The sequence below is a fragment of the Thermobia domestica genome, chromosome 13 (assembly GCF_964235325.1).
Source record: "Thermobia domestica chromosome 13, izTheDome1.hap1.1, whole genome shotgun sequence".
Classification (NCBI taxonomy): Eukaryota; Metazoa; Arthropoda; class Insecta; order Zygentoma; family Lepismatidae; genus Thermobia; species Thermobia domestica.
Window position 1 is genome coordinate 124,121,593 of NC_137466.1, and position 26,144 is coordinate 124,147,736.

At 35.3% G+C, this 26,144-nt stretch overlaps 1 protein-coding gene across 3 annotated transcripts in view; it reads right to left on the minus strand.

The window, feature by feature from the left end:
- The window catches only part of Dgk (diacyl glycerol kinase 1), a 527,084-nt gene that overhangs the window by 27,488 nt on the left and 473,452 nt on the right, over positions 1 to 26,144 (minus strand). For all 3 annotated transcript variants that reach the window (XM_081736412.1, XM_081736413.1, XM_081736411.1), the window contains 5 exons: positions 23,239 to 23,313; positions 16,607 to 16,726; positions 10,685 to 10,802; positions 8,118 to 8,323; positions 3,185 to 3,361 (listed from right to left, as the gene is read on the minus strand). In XM_081736412.1, coding sequence (XP_081592538.1) covers positions 3,185 to 3,361; positions 8,118 to 8,323; positions 10,685 to 10,802; positions 16,607 to 16,726; positions 23,239 to 23,313 — 696 coding nt within the window. The remainder of the gene's footprint in view (positions 1 to 3,184; positions 3,362 to 8,117; positions 8,324 to 10,684; positions 10,803 to 16,606; positions 16,727 to 23,238; positions 23,314 to 26,144) is intronic.

The following is a 26,144-nucleotide window of genomic DNA, read 5'->3' on the forward strand; positions in this document are numbered from 1 at the left end:
AAAGTTATTCAAAAATGAAAGAGAGCAAGAAAATATGAAATCCAGTTTTTTGGAAGACAAATCTAAAAAAAATTAATAATTTATAAGTATTGTGTGAGTATCATTTTCTTCTGCTCAATTTGGAAGATACCTTTATTTCCTTTTATATGTGCCTGTCTATCAAAAATTATCCTCCACAAGGACACGCCCATGGACACATATGTAGTCTAGGTCAACGAATATATAGTATGTATGATTTGATCAATATAGAGCAATTTTGAGAAAATTCAAATTGTTCTCGTTGCACCTACACTACTGAGTTGCACTCAGTTAGGACAAATAAACATACAGCTTTAGATAATCTTGGTGGTATATATATCATAAAGTATTTGCAAGATTTATTTTAAAAATATTTCTACAAAACACACACATTAATTGGTTAGCATTAAAATTATTATATAAGCTCATGAGAGAATGATTCAAACGAACAAAAAATTGGTTACTTACCAATAAATCTTCCTATGGGGAAACTAAACACTCTTCACACGTTTCGGAAAAACAAGCTAGTTCCGTCTTTAGTGGTAAAACAAGAATAAAAACGAATGAGAGAAAAACAAACACATACCACTGAATGAATAAATATAACGTAAAGGATGCTAAAATACCACGAGCAGAGCATAGTGCGAAAGAATAAGCTGAGTTGAAGGAAGTGCGATGGCTATGTTGCGTCACTATTGCCAGATCGAAAATAGGATCGAGTGGGGACAACTGGGACAGCACGTCAACTGGAACATTGATTGTTGGTATCATCTGGTGGGAGTAACGAGAACTTTTTGTAGTACTGTGGATGCAATGTCAGACGGTTGTTGTTTATGGCGTGTGAGTCGTACAATCTAACAAGTACAAATAAGAAGAAAGCAAGAAGAACATTTTTGACAGGTAAAAGTAAATTCTTTGTATCGAATTATGAATGAAATTTCCCCTTAGAACACTTATGTATTCTTAAGGCGAATATCTATGTTCGACATGTGCTTTTAGGGCTCCAACAGACAAAGCCGATTCCATGTGTTGGGTTAAGCGGGTTTGAGTAAGGAGATGAAATGTGAAAAACAGCCGTGTGTGGTCAACTGAGACATTTCGCATGGAGACAACTGAGACAGTGTACCACTTGTCCCAACTGGATATGTTTTGGTATATAGTGTTTCTAATAGTGTAAATAACTTAATATATTCTGTTTTTTAACCTAATGGCAGTTAATCGTAAGGACTGTATTGCAAGCAGTTTTTCATTAATAATCTACTTCACATTATCATACTTTATGTTCATCGCCTTGTGACTAGTTTAATCAACCTACATACTGCTTATTGGATGCTTCATGTTCACAAAGTTTTTGAATTAGAACTAATAACAATAAAAGTTAGAAGCGTTCTTAACATTTTTCTCATAATTTTTGCCGATAGGTTATTTGTACAATTTTGATCCCTAAGAGTAGCAGTTAAAAATAGGTCTTAAGTATGATGTTTCTTGTTTATATAGTCATATATTTAAAACTGATACTGGTCTGCCGTGTAATGTTGATTATTTAATGTACACTTCCCATTATTTACATACTTATTACATTGTCCCAGTTGACCCCAATAGGTGTCCCAGTTAACCTGCCAATGTAGATAAATAGGAGAAAATGCACTATCGAAGTAACTTCGACAAATTTTTAACGAAGTATTTTTCTATTGACTTCCAAAAAATGTGGACTGTCCCCAAAGGATTAAGCTTTAATATACCACCTTTGGTTTCTCAATTGAAGCAAAATTGTAGTTTTAAAAAAATCTGAACGGAAAATTGTCCTAGTTGTCCCTACTCTGCCGTATACGTACATCAAAGGTAGGTAACTAGATTCTATCAATGTTGCCAAAATTCAGATTTAAAGTCGGTTTATATTTAGGAATAAAGAATGGATAACTTTCAGTAAAAACAAAGAAACAACGGGAGATTAAAGAATCATTCTTTATTCATAAATATAAACCGATCTTAAATCTGGATTTTGGCAACAATGATAGGATCTGGTTACCTACCTTTGATGCTTATTTTGAATCTGGCAATAGTGACGTAACATAGACATCGCGCCTCTTCAATTCAACTCACTCTTTTGCACTGTGCTCTGCCTGTGATATTTTAGCATCCTTTACATTATATTTATTCACTCTGAGGTATGTATTCCTTTTTCTATCATCCGTTTTTATCTTTGTTTTACCACTAAAGACGGAACTAACTTGTGTTCCGAAACGTGTGGAAAGTGTTTAGTTTCCCCACGGGAGGATTTATTAGCAAGTAACCAATTTTTGTTAATTGGCTAGCACTTATGAACAATAAATAGAAGATAAAGAAAGGAAGAAAAACAATAAGTGATTTGTCAAGATGCAATCATTTATACGTTCGTTGATTTTTTTTTTTTTTTTCATTTTTAGAGTACGTTCTTCGGCTGTAACTTTAAATTAAATGTGAAGATTGAGATGAGGATTCCAAATACAGCACGTGGTTACTTTTAATGAGGTTGAAGAAATACTATATTTTAATTGATAAACTGTATTAGAAGAAACAAAGCATTGCCAAAGCACGTTGTTTGATTTATCTTATATAGTTATAATATGGTTTCAACTTTTCATTAATATTCAAATATTCTGATATAATATACACTAGTATTTATTGTATTTTCTTCCTTTCGATAATATGAAAATAAATACTATCGCCAGTGAATTAATTTATCTTATAACAGGGGTGCCCACAAAGGGGGGCTATGACGCAAACTGCGTCATTGAAATATTTGGGGGGGTTAAAAATCCATATAAATATGTTTGAGGGGGTGTAAAAATTAATAGAAAGGATTTTTTTCATGGAAGAACATCTACGGATGGACAATTGAGGGGGGGTGCGTTATGGACATGAAGGGGGGAGGCACCACTGCTTATAAAGCTATGAAATACGGGCACAGAAACTGCTAAGCATTTTTAAAGTTCTTAACAACAGGAATTTAAGAATTTCTATCATAAATAAGTATTTAAACAGTAACGATAACAATAATAATAGTATTACTCATAGACAGAATACTTACTTAGAGGGATAAGAAAAGATCAAACTATATAGCTGTTTGAAAATAGGAATGCAAATATCGTACGTTTGATAAGAATAAAGATATAGATTGACTTACGGAGTGATTGGAATCTGGAGTTTGGCTCTCACTTCTTTGCAAACTTCTCTTCTCTTTAGAAAAGGAACGTTGGCGATCAAGCACAATAGGACAGATGGAAGTTGGAGGCAGGATATGGGCTCGGTGCTCGCCCAGGTTGCATTCTGGTTTCACCTGTGACGCGCATCGATTATGAAGCTGCAACACAAAGCAATATTAAAAATTAGTGTATGTATGTGCTAAAATTAAACCATATTCACGAACAAATTAAATGTCGAATAAAAGGAGGGAATTCGTGTTGTTATTTAGCTCAAAATCTCTTGTCGTCGCAAATTCTATTCAGGAGTTTGAAGATTAAAATGTATGAAAACAATAATCATACCTGTTGTTCTGTGTGGTTGCGAAATATGGGCGCTTACTCTGAGTAAAAAACGTAGACTGAAAGTATTTGAGAACAAGATCCTGAGACGAATATTCGGACCCAAGAGGAACGGGAATGGGGAATGGCGGAAACTTCATAACGAGGAACTACATAATTTATATGGTTTACCCAACATTGTTAGGGTCATCAAGTCTAGGAGGCTCAGGCGGGCAGGTTATGTAGCCAGGATGGAAGAAAGTATGAATGCTTTCAAAGTCTTAACTGGAAGACCAATTGGAAAACGCCCATTAGGAATACCTAGGCTCAAATGGGAGGACAATATTAAGATGGATCTCACAGAAATAGGAATACAAAGTGGAAACTAGATCCAGTTGGTTAAGGATAGAAGTCAGTGGAGAGTTTTTGTGAAAACGGCATTGAACTTCCGGGTTCCATAGGCCATAGAGTTAGTTAGGTATGTGCTACAATCAAAATTGTTTGAGAAAATGAGACTTACATTTTTACTTAAGACAACTTACCTTGAGACTTACAACTAAGCAAACACCCCACATGCTAATGTGGACAATATTTAGCGTTCTTCCTTCATCATCTTTCACATAGAATTTGTTTGAACTTGAAATATCACAAAAAAGTCGAACGTTTTATATAGGCATCTTAGGGAAGCATTCCCATCCTTATTTATTCCATTCTAGGTCAAAATCTAGAAACGCTGAAATACGTGTTTAACTATTTTAGGGGAAAATTCCAAACACCAAATTCTATGTCTTTAATCATAAGGGATTCCGAGGTTGGAATCTTATTATAATAATTGAAAACTTCACCTCCGTTTTCTTCTCGTGTTTTTCTTCTCTTCTAGGACGAATATAAAATACGATGAAACATATTTAATTGTTTTAAATGAAGGGTATAAACACCAAACTTCATGCTCCTAACCTTAAAGAATTCAAGATATGGAAAAATTCTAAGCCCCACGCCCGTTTTTTCTACATATTTTCTTCTCTTCTAAGACAACTGTCAAAAATGCTGAAACAAGTATCTATTTTAAATGAGGACTTCATATGTCAAACGTCATCTCTCTAACCTTCACAGATTTCAAGATGTGAAGATTTTCATATTCCAATTGCCACACCTATATCCCCCCCTTTCTCGTTGAATTAAAAAAAAATCTTCTTTAATGGTAACTTCCGTCACAAATCCTATGCAGTGTGCAAATTTAAAGTTTGGCCTAAGTGGTTTGGCATGGTCTTTAATCAGTCAGTCTAAATGATTGACTGACTGATCAAAGACCATGCCAAACCGCTTACGCTATTAACTTTAAATTTGGACACTTTATAGGATTTGTGACGTAAGTTACAAGTAAAGGAGAAATTTAAATCAGTTCAAACTTTTCCTTTGACTTATTAATTAGACACAACGTCATTACCTTGTAAACTTAGATGATTCACTTATATAGATTCAATGTATTCTGTCACGTATACTATTTGGTTCCTCCTTCCTCTGAACTATTCAAACTATTTTAAGAAAATGGTAGAGCACACTGAGACTATCTAAGTGAACCATCTAACTTATCATTTGTCGGCAAATATGTTAATGATTGTTCTAAAATGCTGGCAAGAAAAGTTTACCTATATTGTAATTTAAAAAATCTTCCTGGACAGGAATTAAGTTTAATTTTTTTCCCATACATCAATAAATCAAAGAAAGGTTTGAATTGATTTAAGACCAAACAAAATTACATACCAATCTTAGATTTAACCTCTAAATTTATGAAGTCTTCAATATACTCAACTATTGCTGAGTTTTTCGCGTTATGTTTCAAAAAGTTACTTATATAATGAAATCAAAGTGAAAATTAACCCTTCATCGTACGCGTGCTTAATTGTAACATCAAGCCACGCGCGCGGAGTCTCACTCCGCAATATGTATTTATCTTCTTTTTAATGTGTATTTTGTTTTGAAGCGATTTTTAAATTGTTGAATATTTTCTTTTAAATGTTTTTAACAATTGCCAGCGAATATTTTACAGTATAAACTCCTTTGAACAGTTCTAATATTTTATTACTCTACCTGACTTAGCAGCATACATTAACTCCAGCTGTTTGGAATTAATGTCGACATTCATGGTACACCGTTTGGAACGAACTCGAAGTAAAGTACCTCTCGTAGTTACACCACACACAGAGCATGACTGAATGCTTGAAATGGCTCTGACAAACGGTCCCGGAAGTTGGTTCAAGCTCAATCATTGTTTATGCACATTCAGATTTCGGGAATACTCCCACTTTTCTTCGCATGTAAAAATTCGTTTCAGGAAACTCACATCACGTTATAGCAGTTGTTGGTAGAGATTCACTTTCGTTTGGATCTGAGCTAAGATCAACTAATGTGTTACAGTGCAGAAGTTCCTTGTGATTCGTAAAGGTGACTTTACAAATGTTTCGGTTTTCTGCAACAGCGTTGGGCTCGAGTTTGAACTTATACAGTAACAGTTCACGCATGAGATATTGTTAAGCATTCATTGTCATTGCCACTAAAGAGTAACTGAAGATAGTGACGGAGTGGGGCCTCCGTGTTAAATATGTAGTTCTCTTACCACACTTTAGCCAGTTAGACTTTGCATTTACGGTCAATCCTGATGTATACGCATTCTGCTGTTTGGACTACGGAAATATTGCAAAGTCTGTAGGATATTACTGCACCGATCATAGATGTATGTATTACAAAAGAGCAATGAGTAATTACTGTAAAAGTGTTCGAGTTCGGAGCATGGAGTAGAACGAAGAAGAATTAATAAATGAGAAAGAAAATTAAAGTGAATAATAAAATTTTATGATTTATTGAAAGTTCAGCTCAGTCATAACTAACCCAAGGTATGCATATTACTAACGACACGAATATATTTTGTAAACAAGGATCGAGAAATTTAGTTTTCGATCTTCTTTTTTCCTCCAAAATATTGCATTTATCTTTAAAAATTCTTTTTTTCACTTCTTTTTCTTTCTTCCTTCTTTTTAGCTTTCTACATTACACTCTCGTTAATCCGGTCACTTATTGCACAAAGGGGTGCCGAATTGCTGAGAATGTCGGATTACTGAGCCTGCTTAAATTTTTTTTGTATTTTCATGTTTTCATTTACGTTGATAATGCAAGTACAATTTAACACGTTAACTGCCGGCCAAAATTAGCTGGTTGGGCCCCAGGCGTCATTGATGCAGTATTATGTAATTCTCAGTGAAATATTCACTGCTTGCTATAATCCTCCTCCCATATAGTAAGCAAAAAATTTTTTCACAGGACATTAGTTCCGGTATACTTTCGTGCGTCGTGTCCCAAAGCACGAATAAGTAGCTTTAGTTGTGAGCAAACGGCTGGGAAAATAGTCATAAACTCAATATTACAATGTTGGTCTCATCGGACCAACGCGGCGCAGTAGGAAAGTTCACTGTTGGGCCCATCGGCCCAACACGGCAGCCAACGTGTTAATACAATGACACAGCATAAATTTAATCACAAATGCCACAGACAATAACACAATTACTTATACAATAACGTACAGATTATAGAACACAAAAGTTTGAATTCTTTAATCAATATGTACGTTTCTGAACATGGCAGAAATTTTCTTTTGTTTTAGTGAAGATGATCATAAAGGCAAGGATTATTTAAGAAATCTCTTCACGTCTTATTGATAACGATCATATAAAAGAAAAAAAGTACTGTTTGGACGATCCGATTTTGCGACGTCGTAGTGTATTTCTTTCTATTGAAGTGTTCTTTTCTAGTACTAATTTATTACGTCTTATATCCTATTATTCTAAATTAGAATCTTGATTTTAGGATATACTGCGTCTCGCATAACTGAAATTTTTGCTAGAACAGATGCTAGCAACCATTGTAACACAAAACAAGTCAATAAGTGATTGCAATTTTGTAGTAGGTTACAAGTTCTATTTAGAAACAAAATATTGAAAAAAAAGGTACTACAGTAACTGGTGCTGATTGCATATTAAACTACTCGCGAATTAATGTTAAATGAAGAGCGAATGGTTTTCGTTTTGTGAATGTAGAAGTTAAGTTTGTCCATATTCATATAATTTTCACATGTGTTATACACATAAATAATTCTATAATTTACGAGATATTGATGAAATCAGAGCAATTACATAAGACAGAAAGTATGATACCAATTAGATGGAAAGTTACTATTTAAATGCGTTGTATGCTGTTAAAACTAAACTTTGGCAAGGTGGATTAGAATTTTACTGTTAGAATTTTGTCTCAACAACAAAAGTGGCAAAATGAAAAAGGCAAGATTGAGAGTACTAAATCTCTGTACTTAGCTGAAAATAATGACATAATATTTGCTTTACGAAACGAAAGTAGTTTTCTTTCCTCTCTCTTTAAGAGCAGGAGCGAGAAAAGTAACACCAGCCTTTAAAAATATGTTCTCGAGAGTAAATACATTCGCAGTGTAAAGTTAGTTATATCATTTGTAGATTTATTTAAAAAATATATTTTCTAGACGATTTCTATATTCTATTTAAATGCATAACATTGCTAAATAATAGTTACCGTTATTTGACACCATCTACAATGAAGTCCAGTGATACCATTGTAACTCTTAATAGCCTTCTTACACTTGGCACATTTTCCATGACAATTGCCTTCGACCCAATGGTGGGACATCACCTGAGATGTCTTTTTGGATTTCACGTACGTTGCAATGCAAGACGCTGGCGCTCGTTGCACACAACGTTCGTGAACAGTGTATTTGCAAACTGAAATGAGAAAGGAAAGCAAAACTGTATTATATGTTATAATCTTAACAAATGCTGTTAGAAGCAAATAGAAAATACATTTTCGTTAATTTCATAGAACATAAAACTTTTATCTGAATATTACTCATTCTGCCTTTGAAATCACGTATAACTTAAAAATAAAATCTAACCTAAGCAAACACTTATTACACAGTTTCGATAACATATTATTGCCTTCATCAGACACACTGTCTTATTATTACTAAGAAAAACTTAAAATCCTTTATTTGGCATGCATAGACTTTTACGTCTTGCCTTTACGTTGAACATTAAACATATAAGGAATATATGTAAATCCTTTTTGTTATGAGTGTGGACTACATGTTTTGATGTATAAGCAAATTAAACAATAACTAGTATTTGTTATTATTCGCTCTTGAATTAGCTGTCTGAATACATTTTACTGGTAGAAGGTAAAAACAACTTACAATACCTGATAAACATACCAACTGTGTAAAACATGAAAATCTAGTTTCTCTTTTCTACGATGAAGTTAAGTAAAATATCACTTCATTAAATTCAATGATAGTACATTTATAAAATATATAAAATTAAAAATCGAGATCAACATATATTACTACTTTTCCTATTATAAAAAACTGAATATACTTATGCATATATATCATATAAAATGATTTCAAAACTTAAAAATCAGCAGAATTTTCAAGAAAGTGTTTCCTAATATGTACAGGTAAGTAATAAAATAACAAATTACATAAACATTAGACAATTAATTTCACATAGAAAATGATGCTATATTTCTTAGGAATATGTGAATATCGAATTAATGTTAAAACGATTGCTGTGCAGAAAGGCATTGGAAAGGATATGAATTCCTAAATTTCAGTGACTTATGTAAGGGACGGCTGATTAGGGACTATCTTTCCCTTTGTACAACGATAACAAGTATGAATTCTGCTTTCATGCTGTATGCTCCATTTGCGATTCTCGCTGTTACTCCGTTTTGTTATTATTTATCAAACATACACATACACAAGTACAGAAGCGTTATTTCGTAGAAGCTTTATATTTAACCCTTTATAAGGTTTAAACAAATTAATTATTCTTAATTTTTTTTTTAGTTATTTCTTGTTAGCACATGCATCGAAATTTGGTGCTCTCCGTGGGTGCGAATGGAGATTATTAAGAAGGAAAGTATGTATTCAAGTTTATGGAATACTTCATTACCCAAATTCTAAGCATGCTCAGCTTTGGTGTGCATGGTTGCAGACTCTATTCTCGATGGAAATACTAACAAATTTCGGGTGTATACCGAACAACATGAGGCAATTGAAGAGATGCTTGGAAGAGGTAGTAAACTGTGGTTCAGAAAACCAGAAATAATGACGACTTGAAGCCGATACGCTGACCATGCATCGTCCAACCAATGTGTGCTTTCTGGTTGGTCATAGACCTTCATCACCTGTAGCGCCAGAGAGTTCACTTTGATATATCTTTAAATCTGTTAGCTAATTTTATCAGTATTTTCATATCGTGTAACTTAAAAAAAGACTGAAAAGAATGTGGTTTCTTTGTTATCTATCTTCTGTAATTCGCCTCAACTTTTGTGTGCCAAAATAAAATACTAAACTTTTCGTGTCGCAAGAACCCATAAACAACTAGTCGTTCATATGGCCAACATATTCTGTATTATACTGCTATATAATGTTTGGTGTTTATATGGTAACTATTAGCACACACACCCACATGATGATATTCTGGTTACGCCACTGCCAAATCGTGTAAATGATGTTTACAACAAATACATTTAAAAATAATAAATAAAGCGTAAATAAAAAAGAAATATTGGTAGTAATTAATTTCATGATTTTGGAATAACATATTTAAGTATATGAATTTAAATATTAGAAGTAAAGTTTACTGTTATAAAAAGTTGAATATAGCCATGCTAATATCCTATGTATTTTAAGATTTAGATTTAAAATAGTTATTATGCAAAGCACAAAATATTTAGAGAAGTAGTTCGGCTTAAGAATTATACGGACAAATTTCGTATTTTTGTTTGAGAGGGCGACATTTTAAAGAAATAAACTTGAATTCAAAGTTACATGTAAGCTTCTTGAAACAATTCAATTTACGAGAGACATAAGAACCATGTTAAAATGATTAGTATGGATATAAAATTTGTTTTCTATAGATATTTGAACTTTATTTTTAAGATCATTGATATTTAGAAATATGTAAATTACGAATCAGTACGTTTGGAATGAAATTTTTAAGCTAGGTAGTATTTGAAATAATGAACGTCTTTGTAAAGATTGTTATAAGTTTTCTAAGGATCATAGAGATTAAAATACTTACAAACACAACAAAGACCCTTCTTTCCGAGACCAACCAACATATTAAGACAAAGGTTGCAGTAAGCAGGTTTGCTGAAGTGTTTTAATCTCCATAAATGGTTTCCATCTTCTTTTACATTCTTAAATGAGAAAACAATAATAGGAAATTAATAATATTTAGTTAATAATACCCTTAATAAGAAATTACTATTATCATTAATAGTTTATTAAACAACGATAGACACAGTAAAAATAATTACTTAGATAATTATAAGTATTCATTATTTGAAGTTGATATTCATAAGTTATAAGTGAATGATATTAATTATAAACAAATTAATTTTGGTTTGTGATTGTTTGAAAAGCTACAGAATAACAATATTACAGGGTGTCCAGAAAGTTGTACAGCCCTGTACTTGGTAACTTATAACTGTAAGAGCAAATGAAAACTTTGTGCTAATATTCGTATTAAACCTGGCATATTGGGAAATTCTTGCAACGTTGAGAAATTAAACATTGGTCATCATTTATTTACAATTATTAAAACTATTCACAGTTACAAAAAGCGTAGTAGGTATATGTTTATATAAAATACATGCACGTAACCAATTGTAACATTTTTCAATATGGTTTAACAATTTGGATCAGTGCTTATAAAATGAGGAGGAACAAAAGAAAACTAGAAAGGCGTCGAGTTGCAAGTTCGTTGATTTTCTAAATGTTGTTACGAAGAACTTTATGGTGTACTTGACACCTCCTTTGTCATTACCATTTTATCCTTTTCTGCCTCTTTTCATTGTTATAACCTCCTGCTTGACTCACTGCAAACGAGAATATATTCACTAGCAAATAATTTCCTCAGTCTATAATCATAATTTATAATCTCGTACACTTTGGTAAGCTTTAACTTCCATTCTTTATTCTATGAGCTGTTACGCAAAATTTTTCGTAATTGTGAGAAATATTGCCTCGAGTTACATGAATGTATCGTGTTTAAAAGTATACTAACTTTAAATACACATTCAAAAATGTGAAAATATACTTATAAGATTTCTTGCTTTGAGATGACCGTATTCCCTTTCGCCATACTTCTTCTCAAATGTAAATTATTTCTTAGAGTGTACGTTATATATATCTTTTCTTGAGCTATATATACTTGTATTTCTTACTAATTAGGAAAGCTATCCAACAACTCAACGAGTATCCCATTGAAACTTGCACAAGTAGAAGGACATATTGAAAGATGGAAATATGCTTACTCGTACGATTAGCTACGTCCTCGAACAGGAAGTAGAATGATCTTTTCCCATGGCCCCTGAAAGTTATGTACTCTGGTCATACATGATACATGGAACTTGTTCTCTCACGAAGACAAATATAGCTAACTCAAGATGATAAGAGCCGGTGGTGATTGGGATCTCTGGTACGTCATTGATGCTAATCGATGTCAAATGGAACACAATACGCGATCTTAAGTTCCAAATGAACACGTTTACCCGGTGAAGAAAAAGGGACACGCTTAGAACACAACGCAAAAATGACTTTCTATTATTATTATTATTATTATTATTATTATTATTATTATTATTATTATTATTATTATTAGTAGTAGTAGTAGTAGTAGTAGTAGTATTAGTAGTAATATGAGCAGTATGATAAGTAAAAATAATAATAATGAGAAGAAGAAGGTAACAAATGTATTATTGGGCCTGTCAAATAACGAAGGACTTCGGCCCATCTTTTATCTCGTTTAGCACTACTATAATAAAGTTTTTAGAACCCACAAACAACCATACCCTAGCTGGGATGCGAAGTCGGGACCCTTGATTCGCTGACTTGACGCCTCAACCTACACGAACACTTATTCGGCAAGAAAAGAAAAATAGTATAGGACAGGGTTTCTCAATCTGAGGGTCGCGAAGATAAGCGAAAGAGATAAATATAATTAGAATCTAATACCGGAAAATATTTTTAAATATTTTGAATTTTGTTCTGATAGACAATGTATACATACTATCAAGAACAACGAAAAATTGGTCTACTAAACGTTTTTAACAGGTGCAGAGTTGGTTAAAAATCAATTTACCGGCAAATGAAAGAAGTACGATATGAAACTAATGAGAACTGCATATTGAAATACCAGAAGAATGCAAATGCACTTTATTTTTTACCATATGACCCAAAATTAAAGGAGTAATGAAGTTTTAAAAATTTCAAACGGCCTCCATTTTGAAACAGTATGACGGTCAAATTCGATATTTGTAATATGAATGAATTGACCAAATTTGTTTTCAATCCATTCGCTTTTAGGGAAGTTACGAGGGTCGGCTGATAAGTTTTCGGCCCGACCCCCTTCCGAATATACTACCCTGATGTAATTGATGTCATGTGAAATGTTGATCTTTTATATGTTCAAGTACCAAATTTTACGATTCTACCATGAACGGTTTTCATTTTACAGGTAATGAACCATGGCGGAGCCAGATGTCAAATTCACCAAAGAGGAGTTGCGAGGTGTTCTTCCTGCAACAGAATTCACCCAAGGAAATCCATGGTTCATGCTAGACACATTGGGTGGGCAGTGCTCTTCATACTCCACTGTGAAGAAATGGTGTGCGAACTTCAGGCGTGGTGAATTTTCAACAGAAAAGGTGACAGGTGTGGCAGGCCAGTGTCAGTGTCAACTCCGGAAAAAGTGGACCAGATTCATGACCTGATTTTGAGCAACAGACGGATTTCGCTTCAGGAGATAGCTAACAAAGTGCACATATCCAAAGAACGTGTTGGGTCAATAATCCATGATCAGTTGGACATACGCAAGCTTTCTGCAAAATGGAATCCAAAATGTTTGAACGCGGATCAGAAACGTGAATGTGTGAGATCATCGCAGGTGATTTTACGGCATTTTGTGAACTCCAAGGACAATTTTTTGAATCGGCTTGTTACCCAGGATGAAACGTGGTTGCATTACTTTGATTCGGAAACCAAACAGCAGTCATGCGAGGGGCGCCACTCAGGATCTCCAAGGCCCAAAAAATTCTAAGCACAAAAGTCCGCAGGGAAGGTGCTTGCCTCAATATTCTGGGATAAGGATGGTGTTCTGCTCTCAGATCAGCTTCCAAAGGGCCAAACCATAACTGCAGAGTATTACTGCAGTCTGCTGGCTAATGTAAAGGATGCTATTAAAGAAAAGCGCCGGGAAACTTGACACGAGGTGTCTTGTTCTTGCAGGACAATGCTCCCGTTGACAAGGCTGGCAGAACAATGGATTTTCAGAGGAACCTAGGGTTTCATTGCATTCACCACCCACCTTACTCGCCAGATCTTGCCCCTTCTGATTATTATCTGTTTCTAAAACTCAAAACAGCACTGAAAGGACAGAAATTTCACAGCAATGAAGAAGTGATAACAGATGCGGAACAGTTTTTTGCAGACCTTGAGAAATCTTTTTTTTGGAGGGGTTGGAGAAGTTACAGCATCGAAGTGCCAAGTATGTTGACCTTCGAGAGGACTAAGTTGAATAGCCTCACACTTTCATGCCTGCAGCGCAAGTCCTTCTGGGTCGGGCCGAGCACTTATCAGCCCACCATCGTACTGTATAAACTATATACAAGAAATGGATTCTGCTATTATAGAAATAAATGTATATAGTGAGATCTCCCCAATAGCTATATTAAAAATCCGACACAAGCTTATTACAAGCCAGAAATTATAAGGGGGTTACTGGCAAGCGGTCACAATATGGAGGTTGTGATCGGAATTTGGTTGAGAACCACTGGTATAGGATTATTATTATTATTATTATTATTATTATTATTATTATTATTATTATTATTATTATTATTATTATTATTATTATTATTATTAGTAGTAGTAGTAGTAGTAGTCAGAGTAGTAGTAGTAGTACTATAATTCGCTGCGTAGTACAGTAATTTGTACAGGCCATACTCTCCATTCAAAGTGATCAAGTTCTGGGTTTCTTGATGCTACGAGGTTCATGGGCATATACCTAGTAGGTGGCGTTCATGTGTATGGCAATGACTATTGCTGGAAGTAGTGTGATAAAGCATGGGCCTAAGGGTCCACTATTGTATTCACCTGATATGTGTAACCCGTCCTCCTTGTTCATCTCCGGAACTGGACGCGAAATCGTTAAGCGGATTGCATATTTGGAAGTCTGATCGGACGGAGACGACAACGAATATAATTCTACTCAATTGGCCACTTCCTTTTGGATTTCGAGAGGTTACGTCCGATCGGAAGTGGCCAAAACGGGATCAAAATCTGTTCGTTGTTGTTTCCGTCCAATCAGGATTTCATATATGGAATCCACTTTCGGATCTCACTTCCGGTTCCGGAGGTTAACAGGGGGTACATGTTGACCATTTCCGGTTAGAAGTGACCACTAGGACGTTGGGTCAAACTATATATCCTCCTGCTCCTTATAACCTGAGGACCCAGAATATATGAATCCGGCTGCCCTGCGACCACTTCCGGTCCGAGATTTCCAACTGGAAGTGAGATCAATCTGCATATGTATTCGTGTGACAACTCCGAATATATTATTTGCCAGCTCTTCAACCTCTTTCTGTTACTCAGAAATCACTTCCGATTACATACAACGAAGTTGCAGATAGATCTCCGGACAGGAAACTCAATGTCACCCACTAGCTTGTTATTATTAATTTTATTATTATTATTTCTTTGTCGTCTTCTTGTCGACCTCATGTTCGTGTTGGTTGAGGCGTCAAGCCAGCAACTCAAGGGTCACGACTTCGAATCCCTGCTGAAGTATGGTTGTTTGTGTCTTTTAAAATCTTTATTGCAGTGCTAGAGGACACTTAAGACGGGCCGAAATCCTTTGTTACTTAACAGGCTCAATAATACATTAATAATACATCAAATTTTGTTGTCTTCTTCTTCTCATTATTATTATTTTTACTCATCATACTGCTCATATTAATAATGCTAATTATATTACTACTACTACTACTACTACTACTACTACTACTACTACTACTACTACTACTACTACTACTACTACTACTACTACTAATAATAATAATAATAATAATAATAATAATAATAATAATAATAATAATAATAATAGAAAGCCATTTTTGCGTTGTGTTTTAAGCGTGTCTCTTTTCTCCACCGGGTAAACGTGTTCGTTCGGAACTTACGATCGCGTATCGTGTTCCATTTGACATCGATTAGCATCAGTGACGTACCAGAGATCCCAATCACCACCGACTCTTATCATCTTGAGTTAGCTATATTTGTCTTCGTGAGAGAACAAGTTCCAATGCATCATATCCTGGCATGTATGACCAGAGTACATAACTTTCAGGGGCCATGGGGGAAGATCATTCTACTTCCTGTTCGAGGACGTAGCTAATTGTACGAGTAAGCATATTTCCATCTTTCAATATGTCCTTCCACTTGTGCAAGTTTCAATGGAATACTCGTCGAGGAGTTGGATAGCTTTCCTTGTAAATCACCTTCTCCTATACCAAACATAAGACTTTTACCATTGCAACCTTTGGCACTACCCCTACCGCTATTCTCCTATATTCTTCCACCTATTTGCATGACTTTGTTCCGTGCCCAATAAATCCTACAGAGCCATTATCGCTAGCTTCCAACATCATGATTCATTTTACGACCAAAAAGAGATTTGTTCTCTACGGGTGTCTATTACTCATTTACCCATTCACAGACTTCTCTTGACACTTTATCAGTGAATAATTGTTTTTAGATAGACTTGGGTCTAATTTTTGGACATCTACTCACTTCTTCACCGAAAGCTATTACGCTATCAGAGCACATGTTTCATTGATAATAAAATTAATTTTATTTCCCTTTTCAACCAATTCAGTTCGATCGCAACACGACGAATAAATCTAACACTTAAGAAGAACGTTATTTTTTATCAGACACTTACTGTATCTAATCCTAATAGAACTAATAATGGAATGGTAGTCATGCCTCCTCGTTTCCACTCCTCCAACGACACAGTGCCATCAGCATCGTAGTCAATCTCCACCATCATATCTTGGAGAATCTGAAGGACACAGAAACACAAGAATTATACATATTAGATCATGCCGAACAATATACAAGAACAGACTATAGAGCTCATTCTAGGGTTGAATTGACATATGTGTTCATATAAGATATTTTATATCAAAGATCAATGGAATCATCAATCGATTTAACTCGCTCTAAATTTTATTCTAGTCGTATCAATACTGGAGTCACCTTTCATTATCAAGAAATACAAAAATATACAATCGAGATTAATTTCCTTACATGTTGTTAAGATTATACTAAAAGATCTATTTGACTCAATCTTTATTTATTTAATTTAGTTTTGAAAAATTCTACGTTGAAAATTATATCATAAGTACATACGTAATAAGTACTTACAATTATTTTTAGTATTATTTTATGTACAAGCTGTACTTTCACTTCTTTATCTGGTTAAACGTTAAGTACCATGTACATACCATGGGACCGACATGCATACTCTTTTTCGTTACTTTCTTAGGAGGTCAATCTTGTTGAGACTTCCCCATTAGGAGGGATCGACGCTGCTCCTTCGAACGGTTTTATGCTAACGATCCAGTAACATTGCGTTTTATTTATTTTTTTCATCTACAAAATTATTAGCGGCCCATTAAAAAAAAAACACACACAAAAGTCAACGCGGCGCTCAACGTGTTAAGTTAAAATAAAATTAATAATTAAAGGATAGCTAATATTTCAAAAACCAGACAGCATGTATGTAACGCTTTAAGAAATTTTTGATGAGACAGCTCCCACCCTTCAAAAATGGTGGAAAATTTTACATATAATTTTTCCATAAGTTTTACCATTTTGTGGGATAAAATCATTAAAATAATAATTAATAACGATCATTAACACTAATAATAACCTCTCGAAAATAAACGATCATTAATTTGTACATAATATCATTAATTATTTATGGAATAAATAATTAAAATAATTAGTAATCTTCTAGAACGCATGCATCTGCAGAAAAATGTATGCCAATATGCAAAGTTTTATTATGCAAAGAAACACAGAACGACAAAAAGTACGGTAATGGTTTATTCCTTGTCAAAGAGTAAATATCGTACGTTTATATACTGTTTCAATGTTCAGAAAATGATAAATATCACCTTTTACACTCTTCTTGTTTGATAAATAATGTCGCATGTAGTTGAGATACCACTGATATAAGCCAACTTGTCCTATTACCTTGATGCTAACAGGGGTCTTAAACCAACGAAACAATTGAGATGTTACTATAAGCAACTAGTCACTAAAGTTTGTGGTGAATAGATTTGTGTATCGATGAAATCTACTTCTCAACAGCAAAGAACATTTTGAAAACATAATGATCATTATTTTAGACAACACATTTTATAAATACAAAATAATTATATTCTGAAATTGATATTACTATTATTTTTTGCAATACTATAAAGGTAACCAAGAAAGTTTCTGTTCCTTTTTCACCCACCACCTTCGAAGATCGATGTCACCTAAGACGTATCTGGAGGATCAAAAGTAGTCCTCATCAACATCGACGACCTTCTGCCAATGTTCTGGAAGCCCATGGATTCCATCGCCGTAGAACTTGGTATGCCGTGAAGCGAAGGAGGTATCAAGTGAATTTTCCACCTCTACTAGGGATTTGAACTGGCGTTATCTAAGTAAATTGTCCAAGGAATGGGACAGGCGATAATCGGATGGTGCAATGTCCGGGGAGTATAATGAATGCAATAGTGTTTTCCATCCAAGGCGTAGAATGGTGTCCCGGGTCATCTTAGCCACGTGGAGCTTAGCGTTGTCCTGTAACAGGAGACCTCTTTGTGATTCAAAAGCGCTGGCTCCAGAATTTTGAGTTTTTCTTGAACATGGCTCAATTGCTGACAGTACACAGTTGCATTGATGCTCTGACCAGCTAGTGGCAGTTTCCGATACACGATGCTACGAGCAGTCCACTATACACACAGGAGGACCTTCTTCTGGTGCAGTGCTGGTTTCGGCTGCTTTGGAACCGGTTCATGGAATGCTAACCAATGATAAACGCAACGTGGAGCTTCGTACAAAACCCACTTCTCATCACATGTCAACATGCCAGAAATGGCTCCTTCCTCAGACGAGACAGCAAAGAAACAGATCTGCTCGAGTTTCCTTCTGGCTCGGAGTCAAATCATGTGGGACATATTGACCCAACTTGTAGTGCATCCCAAGTTGATGGAGGTGCTGCCAAATGGTTTCTCTCATCACACTGAATTGTGGTCTCAGTTTCTCACATGTCTGGGCACTGTTTGCCTCAATTACGAGCCTGAAGATCTTTATTTTGTACATATGTTGGTCTTCCGGCAAGTATTGCGTCTTCGAGTGTTTCGTCACCGTCCTTAAACTTGTTAAACCATCGCTGCACTGTCCGCGTAGTCACGACACCGTCGCCAAAGGCCTGGCATATCTTCCGCCCCGCTGCAGTGGCATTTGACCTCAGTTTGAACTCGTACAGCATACACGCCCTTATAAAACTGTGTGGAGATGGAGGTCCCATGTTCACTCTGTCCTTACGCAAGTTCACGGTGAAACTGAACTGCCACAACTAGGTGGTGTATTGGATATACCCACACCAACAACTGACCGTCGCCTTATCTTCATTTGCATTCACCTCACGGTGTGAGGGTCAATTGAAGACAGAACTTTCAATTCAAAAGCGATAGAACTTTCTTGGTTACCTTTAAAATATAATAGAAGAGGAACTAGTATACATCACCATTCCCTAATTATTTATTGATTTATACTTACATCCTGAGTCAGCTGCTACACTATGTAAGATAGACGTACAGTTTAAAGGGAAATCTGAACCACTGTAGTTCTTACGATGCTCTCTCACCAGGAATCGATCCCAGAACCTCGTGCATCAAAGGCACGTGCGCTAGCCATTCGAAAGCGAATAAAGTTCAGTCATTCACTATTGAATATGCTATAATAACTTGTAAACCTAAACTATTCCAAACACTGGCGCACCACATAGGATTCTATATTAGATTACAAAAATTCAAGTAAATACGTTTCCTAGACTTCCATAAATGACATCATAAACTTTAAGCACAACCAGGAACTATAGTAAGTATATATTAAAAGGATTTTTTACCCTACATTTACTATAAATCTTTTTAAGTTTTATGTCCCACGGTTATGCTGGGCTGAAGGAGACGGTGATGATGAGAAATAAATGAAATGGTGGAATAAAGAAAGTGGGAGAACCCCGAGAAAACCTACGCACACGGTGTTTGTCCACCACAAGGTTCACTAGCTGGGATCGAACCAAGGACCCCATGCACCAGAGGTGAACACTCTATCACTGAGCCACCGCGGCCCCTTACATTTACTATAAGATACTTTAATATGAAGATTATAAGTATGTTAAAAGATGTTCCTAATACGTTTAAAATTTTTAAAGCCCATTTTGCGTTTGGAAAGCAATACTTGTGAGTGAAATGAATAAATGACATGAAAGTGTTTGAAAAAGCGAACAAAACTGTTAGGTAAAGAAGATTTTTTTGGGTACAATGTTCGATAAGAAATGTAATTCCGAAGGATAACCTGTAACAGAAGGATAGCTTAAAGAAAAATAAAGAGGAATAGATGAAAAAATAAATGGAATTAGTAATACAGGAAATAATTCTTCCTTGAATACAAAGAATATAGTAGGAGAATGAAGTACATTTGTTGCAAGTGGCATGGAGAATTTTTTGATGATAATGCCCTAATAAGAAAGAAAAAAAAACATACACACACACATTGAGCCAACGTAGCGTAGTTGTAGAATGTTGACTAATCGTTCTATCTGAAAAAGCCCAATACTATCCTACGTAGGTCATTCAACATGATGAAACCTAAGTAACTTAAGTAGACTTAATGTTGGGAAATTGAATATCTGCCCCAAGCTGTTGTCCATAGATAATTTCTATGGAACATCCAACGTTCAGAAGATGTTTATTGGATCAGCGTAGAGTGTTTTCCAAATCGTTGATAAGTTATTAGTAAATTGCCCTTAGCACAACATTTTTTCGAAGTACCTTCTACTTTTATTGGCCAATTATTTGCCAACATTGGCTCAACCTCTTTCCTTAATATCTGCTTCTATTGACCAACTATTTGCCAACATTGGCTCAACCATTTTTCTAACAAAGTTGATGATCTGTACAACAACTCGATTTTTTTTAATCACCGAAGTTGTAGAAACATAGATTTACGGCTTAACATTGGATTCGAACGAACTTCCATTGTCAATTGAATTTAGGTCTCCCGCACCTCAGTCAAGAAAGCTACATTTAGAACGATAATTCGTGTATTGTGTAGTAAAACAATGTATCCTTAAAGCAAAAAAAAAAAAAAAAAAAAAAAAAAAGTTTAAAGCTTCCATGTAAGAAGTTACTATGAAACCCGACAGTTTAGTTTACACACACACACAAGCGAGATTCAAAATTCTCTCGGAAAGTCTGATGTTGAGTAATAGTGTAATAGAAATATGTCATTCTCTTCCCTAAATCTTTACTCAGTTTACTGTAGTTTATAGTACTTAAGAAAACCTTTTAAGACGAATGTCTGGCGTCGCCAGAACTTAGAAAGTATAAAAATAGTAAACAGTTGAATACAATAAATCTGATCTTTCAGAGAAATATTCTTTGCACATATAATTATATACCCAGCATTTATAATTTGTCGCAATTTCCGTTGAAGAGAAAAATGGTGGTTGGGGCGCCAACATGACAGCCGAGCTCTTTGTCATTATTCTTAGTTGCATGCACACACTCAACAACGGAAGAAGTAAAAGAGACAGAAAAAGGCGGGCTGGGGGAGGTTCTCTGAGATAAGAGAAGGAGCTCCGTAAATTATTTCAACACATTAAGCGTATCTTAGTGGCGCATGAGTAGTTCTCGTAACACGAGTTTCAGAGCTGGAAATTACCTTATAAAAATGTCAGAGATGGACGGCTTGAATTCATTCATCCGGGCAGCCAGCCTAGTCACGAAAGGGGGGGGGGAGAGGATAAAGTTTAATGTATATGCGTCATAAAATTCAACGTGACGTCTTACAAGCGGGGAAGATGTGGGTGATGTCAGAATGTGAGAAAAGGCCAAATACTGGAAGTTGATATTTTTCTCGCTCTCATAAGACCGAGGAATAATGCTAGTGTAAAATGTTTTATGACTACACATGCATATATTTAATTTTCAATAATATATGTAAAATATACATAAACTGGATCCTTTATGAAATTTCATTTCCTTGTCATTAAGCATAAATAAATATATCAAGCAGATATAGAGGATCCTGTTCTTCAAGTATTTTATAAATGAATAAAAATAGAATAAAGAATAAAAAAAAATAATTAAAACTCTTCCGAACAATAGCTAATAGAATGGGAAATGAAAATCCACCAGTATTTCTCAAATATACGTATATATAGTAGGCCTACATAAACAGTAGCGTATGCGATAGGGATTTTCGTGCTTTAATCCCCTCCTATGAACTTTAGAGCTTGAATCTTCCCCCTCCCCATTGATGAGATTATGTGCACACTGTACATAAGCACTAGTGAAAACGAAAAATAAATGCTGTATTTCGATACTTTTAGGGCCATATATCCCCATGCTACTTTAAGAAACTAAGATCTACGTTTTTTTTTTTTTTTTTTTTTTTACAGGTTCCGTTAATCAAATGTATTCTGAAGATTGTCATTCAATTACAGGTGCGGTGGAAGAGAAAAACGCAACGGTTTTAAGCAGGGACGGATTAAGGGAGGGGCTTAGGGGGCCATAGCCCCGAGTCTCCACTCTGATTAAAATCTCAACTAGTTGTCTAAATAGAATCATGAAGATACAATCATCATCATAAAATAAAATATTATCAAAAATATGAAACATATTCCCTTAAGAGCCTGACATACTAAAACTAATAGTCACTACCTTAATTTGATTTTCCGAGAAATGTTATTCTGGCAACACCATAATTTCTATGGATGGCAATACTGAAAATTCTTCAGGTTCATATTTTCTGTTACAATAACATCTATGTGTAGAATAACATTATCTATGATTGTGGTAAGTTGCATTTCATTATCTCCTTTCACTTATGAAAAACAAGCAAAAGAAAAATGGTAAATTTTGTATCATTTTTAGTATGTCAGGCTCTTTACTTTCCTGCTGTACTTTCACAGAGATATATTAGTTGAAGTAGCAGGGACCACATACCTTTTCTAGCCCCGGACCTCCAGATGGGTTAATCCAGCTCTGGTTTTAAGATATTAATTTTTTCAGGGTGACATGAATATGGAAACTTCTCTTGTGGCAATTGATCTACATGTAACGGCAATATAGACTATTAGTGAATATGGCGATGAGTTGTATATGATCTAAAACACATAAGATCTATTTAAAGTATTTTTTTTTTAAATTTTAGGCCTAAGTAATTATGCTATTTCTTAACAATAGAATATTGTATAAAGTATAGGAAAGTATGACATATATTTACCGGCTTTAGCTCAGACACATCCCAACCCAAATATTCTGCAACATTCATCATTTGGTTGACAATGCAATCCATTTCCTGAGGAAGAGAAAGAAATGAAATAGATGTGTAACATTATAAAACAAGGTACAATAAAAATGAGAATTTAAAATATTTGTCTAATAATCTTTGAAACAAATTGAATGAAGTGAATGGAATGAAACTTTACAACTTTATATAAATGAAGTGCAACTTCACAAGTACTACGGGCGCCGATCCTTGGGGGGAGAGGAAGCGAGGATGCTGATCCCCAAAGTTCCTTTATTTGGCTCCCTGTATTTGTATTAAAATTCTCATCAATGCATTGTTAGACGATATATGACACAGTGGCGGATCGCCCTCCCCAGAAGAGGACATTTTCTTATTTTATATATATAAATTAAACCCATCCCAGAGTTTGGAGCTCTTAAAAGTAGATCTAAGTAGCAGTATTACAACCCACCGCCTCCCCAGAAGTCCGTCCTGGATCCGCAACTGATATGACAACAAAACACACATACTTGAATACCACTTCCCCTCAAAGGTATACGGAAATCAGCGCCACTCACAATTAATCATAATAGGTTACCTTTTTGGGTATAAGGATAGGCAGAAAGGGTTAAATGACAAGATTTTAAAGGGATGCAGTTTACGATGCTAGTGCAGTGTTAAATGGAAAATTAAAATTTAATAACATTATTTTTTAGGGTTTGAATTTTCTACCGGTAGAAACAGTTACCGGAAACAGTACGGATTTGGTCCAAAGCTAGCACCCAAGGTCGATAGAAGTGATTTGAACATGGCACCAGTGGAAAATCCCGAATATACTTCACAAGGAGTTGGGAAACACACAGCACTCAACATAATATCAAGTGGAATTATGGATGATCACATTCCCTAAGATTCATGATACACCCATGAATCCGCAAAATCAATTTCTACTTTCAAATTTTCCTAGTGGTTCTGTTTACCATACCGCCTTGGTAGTGGGAGGTTGATTAAGTGTTGCTCTTGTATAAATTACTAAGCTTTTTTTTTTAATAGTTGCCAATTGATTTAAGTGTTTAATTCTTCCTTAAAGTTTCAGTGGTGCACTATGCGTTATGACCCTTTCTCTTGTGGGCATCATTTCGTGTAACCACCCCAAGCACTCATACAAGTAGTTAATCGGACACAGATGATGAACATCTGTTTCGGGTGTAGTATTCCACGGTCTAGCTGGGTGATGATCGTTGTCAGAAGCTATCAGCTATAATGTCTTTCATACCTTTCCACCATATTCTATACTTATTGTAAGGGACTTAAGTCCGGAGACCTGGCAGGCTAGAGTAGGTGTATATCCAGTGGATTACGCTGAGTTGAACTATCGTTATCGGAATGTTCATAATCCTGGTAGAAGGTAAGGTACAACGAAGCCTCGAAATACGATTGGAAGACAGGATAGACGTCATGAATGCACAATGTACTGGCCATAGTCTCCAGAATGAATACCAAAGGCAAAAGGAGTAAATACATTGTCTCATATACAAGAAAGCCAGGTGAGTCCTATAGAGAAAGTAAGAATACACGCTGTATTTTCTTGTTCATGTGTATGTTTACGGACATTCATACGGCAATTTGCCCCAGACAAAAATGAGTCTCATCACTAAACACCATTTTCCGTTTTTCGTCTTGCAACTGCTGTTTCTTCCGATAACACTAAAGACATTCTTGGTATAAGCAGGTATCAAGGGTAATCGTGCGATAGAAACACAGGAACGTAGATCTTCCTCTAACAGTATTCATACACTTGCAGTATTCATGATTGCAACGGTGGCTCTGATTACACTGTCGTTTGCCGTCCTATCAGTGAGGCTGGACTTAAAAGTTTCTTCTAATCAGGCCCTCGCTTACGAGAGCATGTCTGCTGTGGGAACCCCTATGTTTCCAAACGTGTACCACATAGAGACTACTGGCCGTTACAATACACGCTAGCTGTAGGACGGCCACCCGAACTCTCGCAGTTCCATTGAACGATCATGCACAAAATTATTTACAAGCACAATAGGCGTTCCTTGACGTCTCCTGGAATTACAGACACTGACTATGTCCCACAAAGAATTTACACACACAACCATATTCGTCACCTTGTCTGACGACTTTCAAACTACTAGTAGCATGCTCTCTGCAGACACTAGGATCAACCTGCCTTAATTCTACGGGGCCAGTGTAATGAGATCTTTAAGATCAGTATGACCTGTTAAGTCATGGTGTAATATCGCTGTATTTGACAAAAACACTCTCAAAAGTGTTCGTGATATAATCATATTATAATTTGTTAGGTTTTCTAAGTAAAACTAGAGGGCCATTGGTAAAGAAGAGACTATTTAACAATCGTTAAAATACAGCAATGCGTTATAAACTACAGTTACATAAATACAATACTAATCAATGCTCAAATAGCCATCAGTATTAATGACGACCAATCATTTCTTATTTTATTAGATTGGTGAGAATGAAATTTATTCCCAGATATGCCACTTCAAGGTCAAGATGTCGCTCAAGGCTAAAAGACTTAAAGCTACTGTTTTTAGTAATCAAAACAGTCGCCATCCCAACCATGCAATTTCGCAATTTTTCCATTGAATATCCAACGATTGGATCCTATTGCGAACGAAGTCTGCAGTGTGTAATGTGAAGAAATCACTAACCGCATATTGCATCACTCTATCATCAAGAAAGGTCTTCCATCACAAGAAGTGATCTAGATATAGGAAAATCTACTATGGCGTAAAAGTCAGGAAACTGTGGGAGATGATTAAGGTTTCATACTACAACTCATGGAGAGTGTCCAATGTCTCTTGAGCGACATTATGCGTGCACTATCATACAATATGTGTACAGGATGTCTT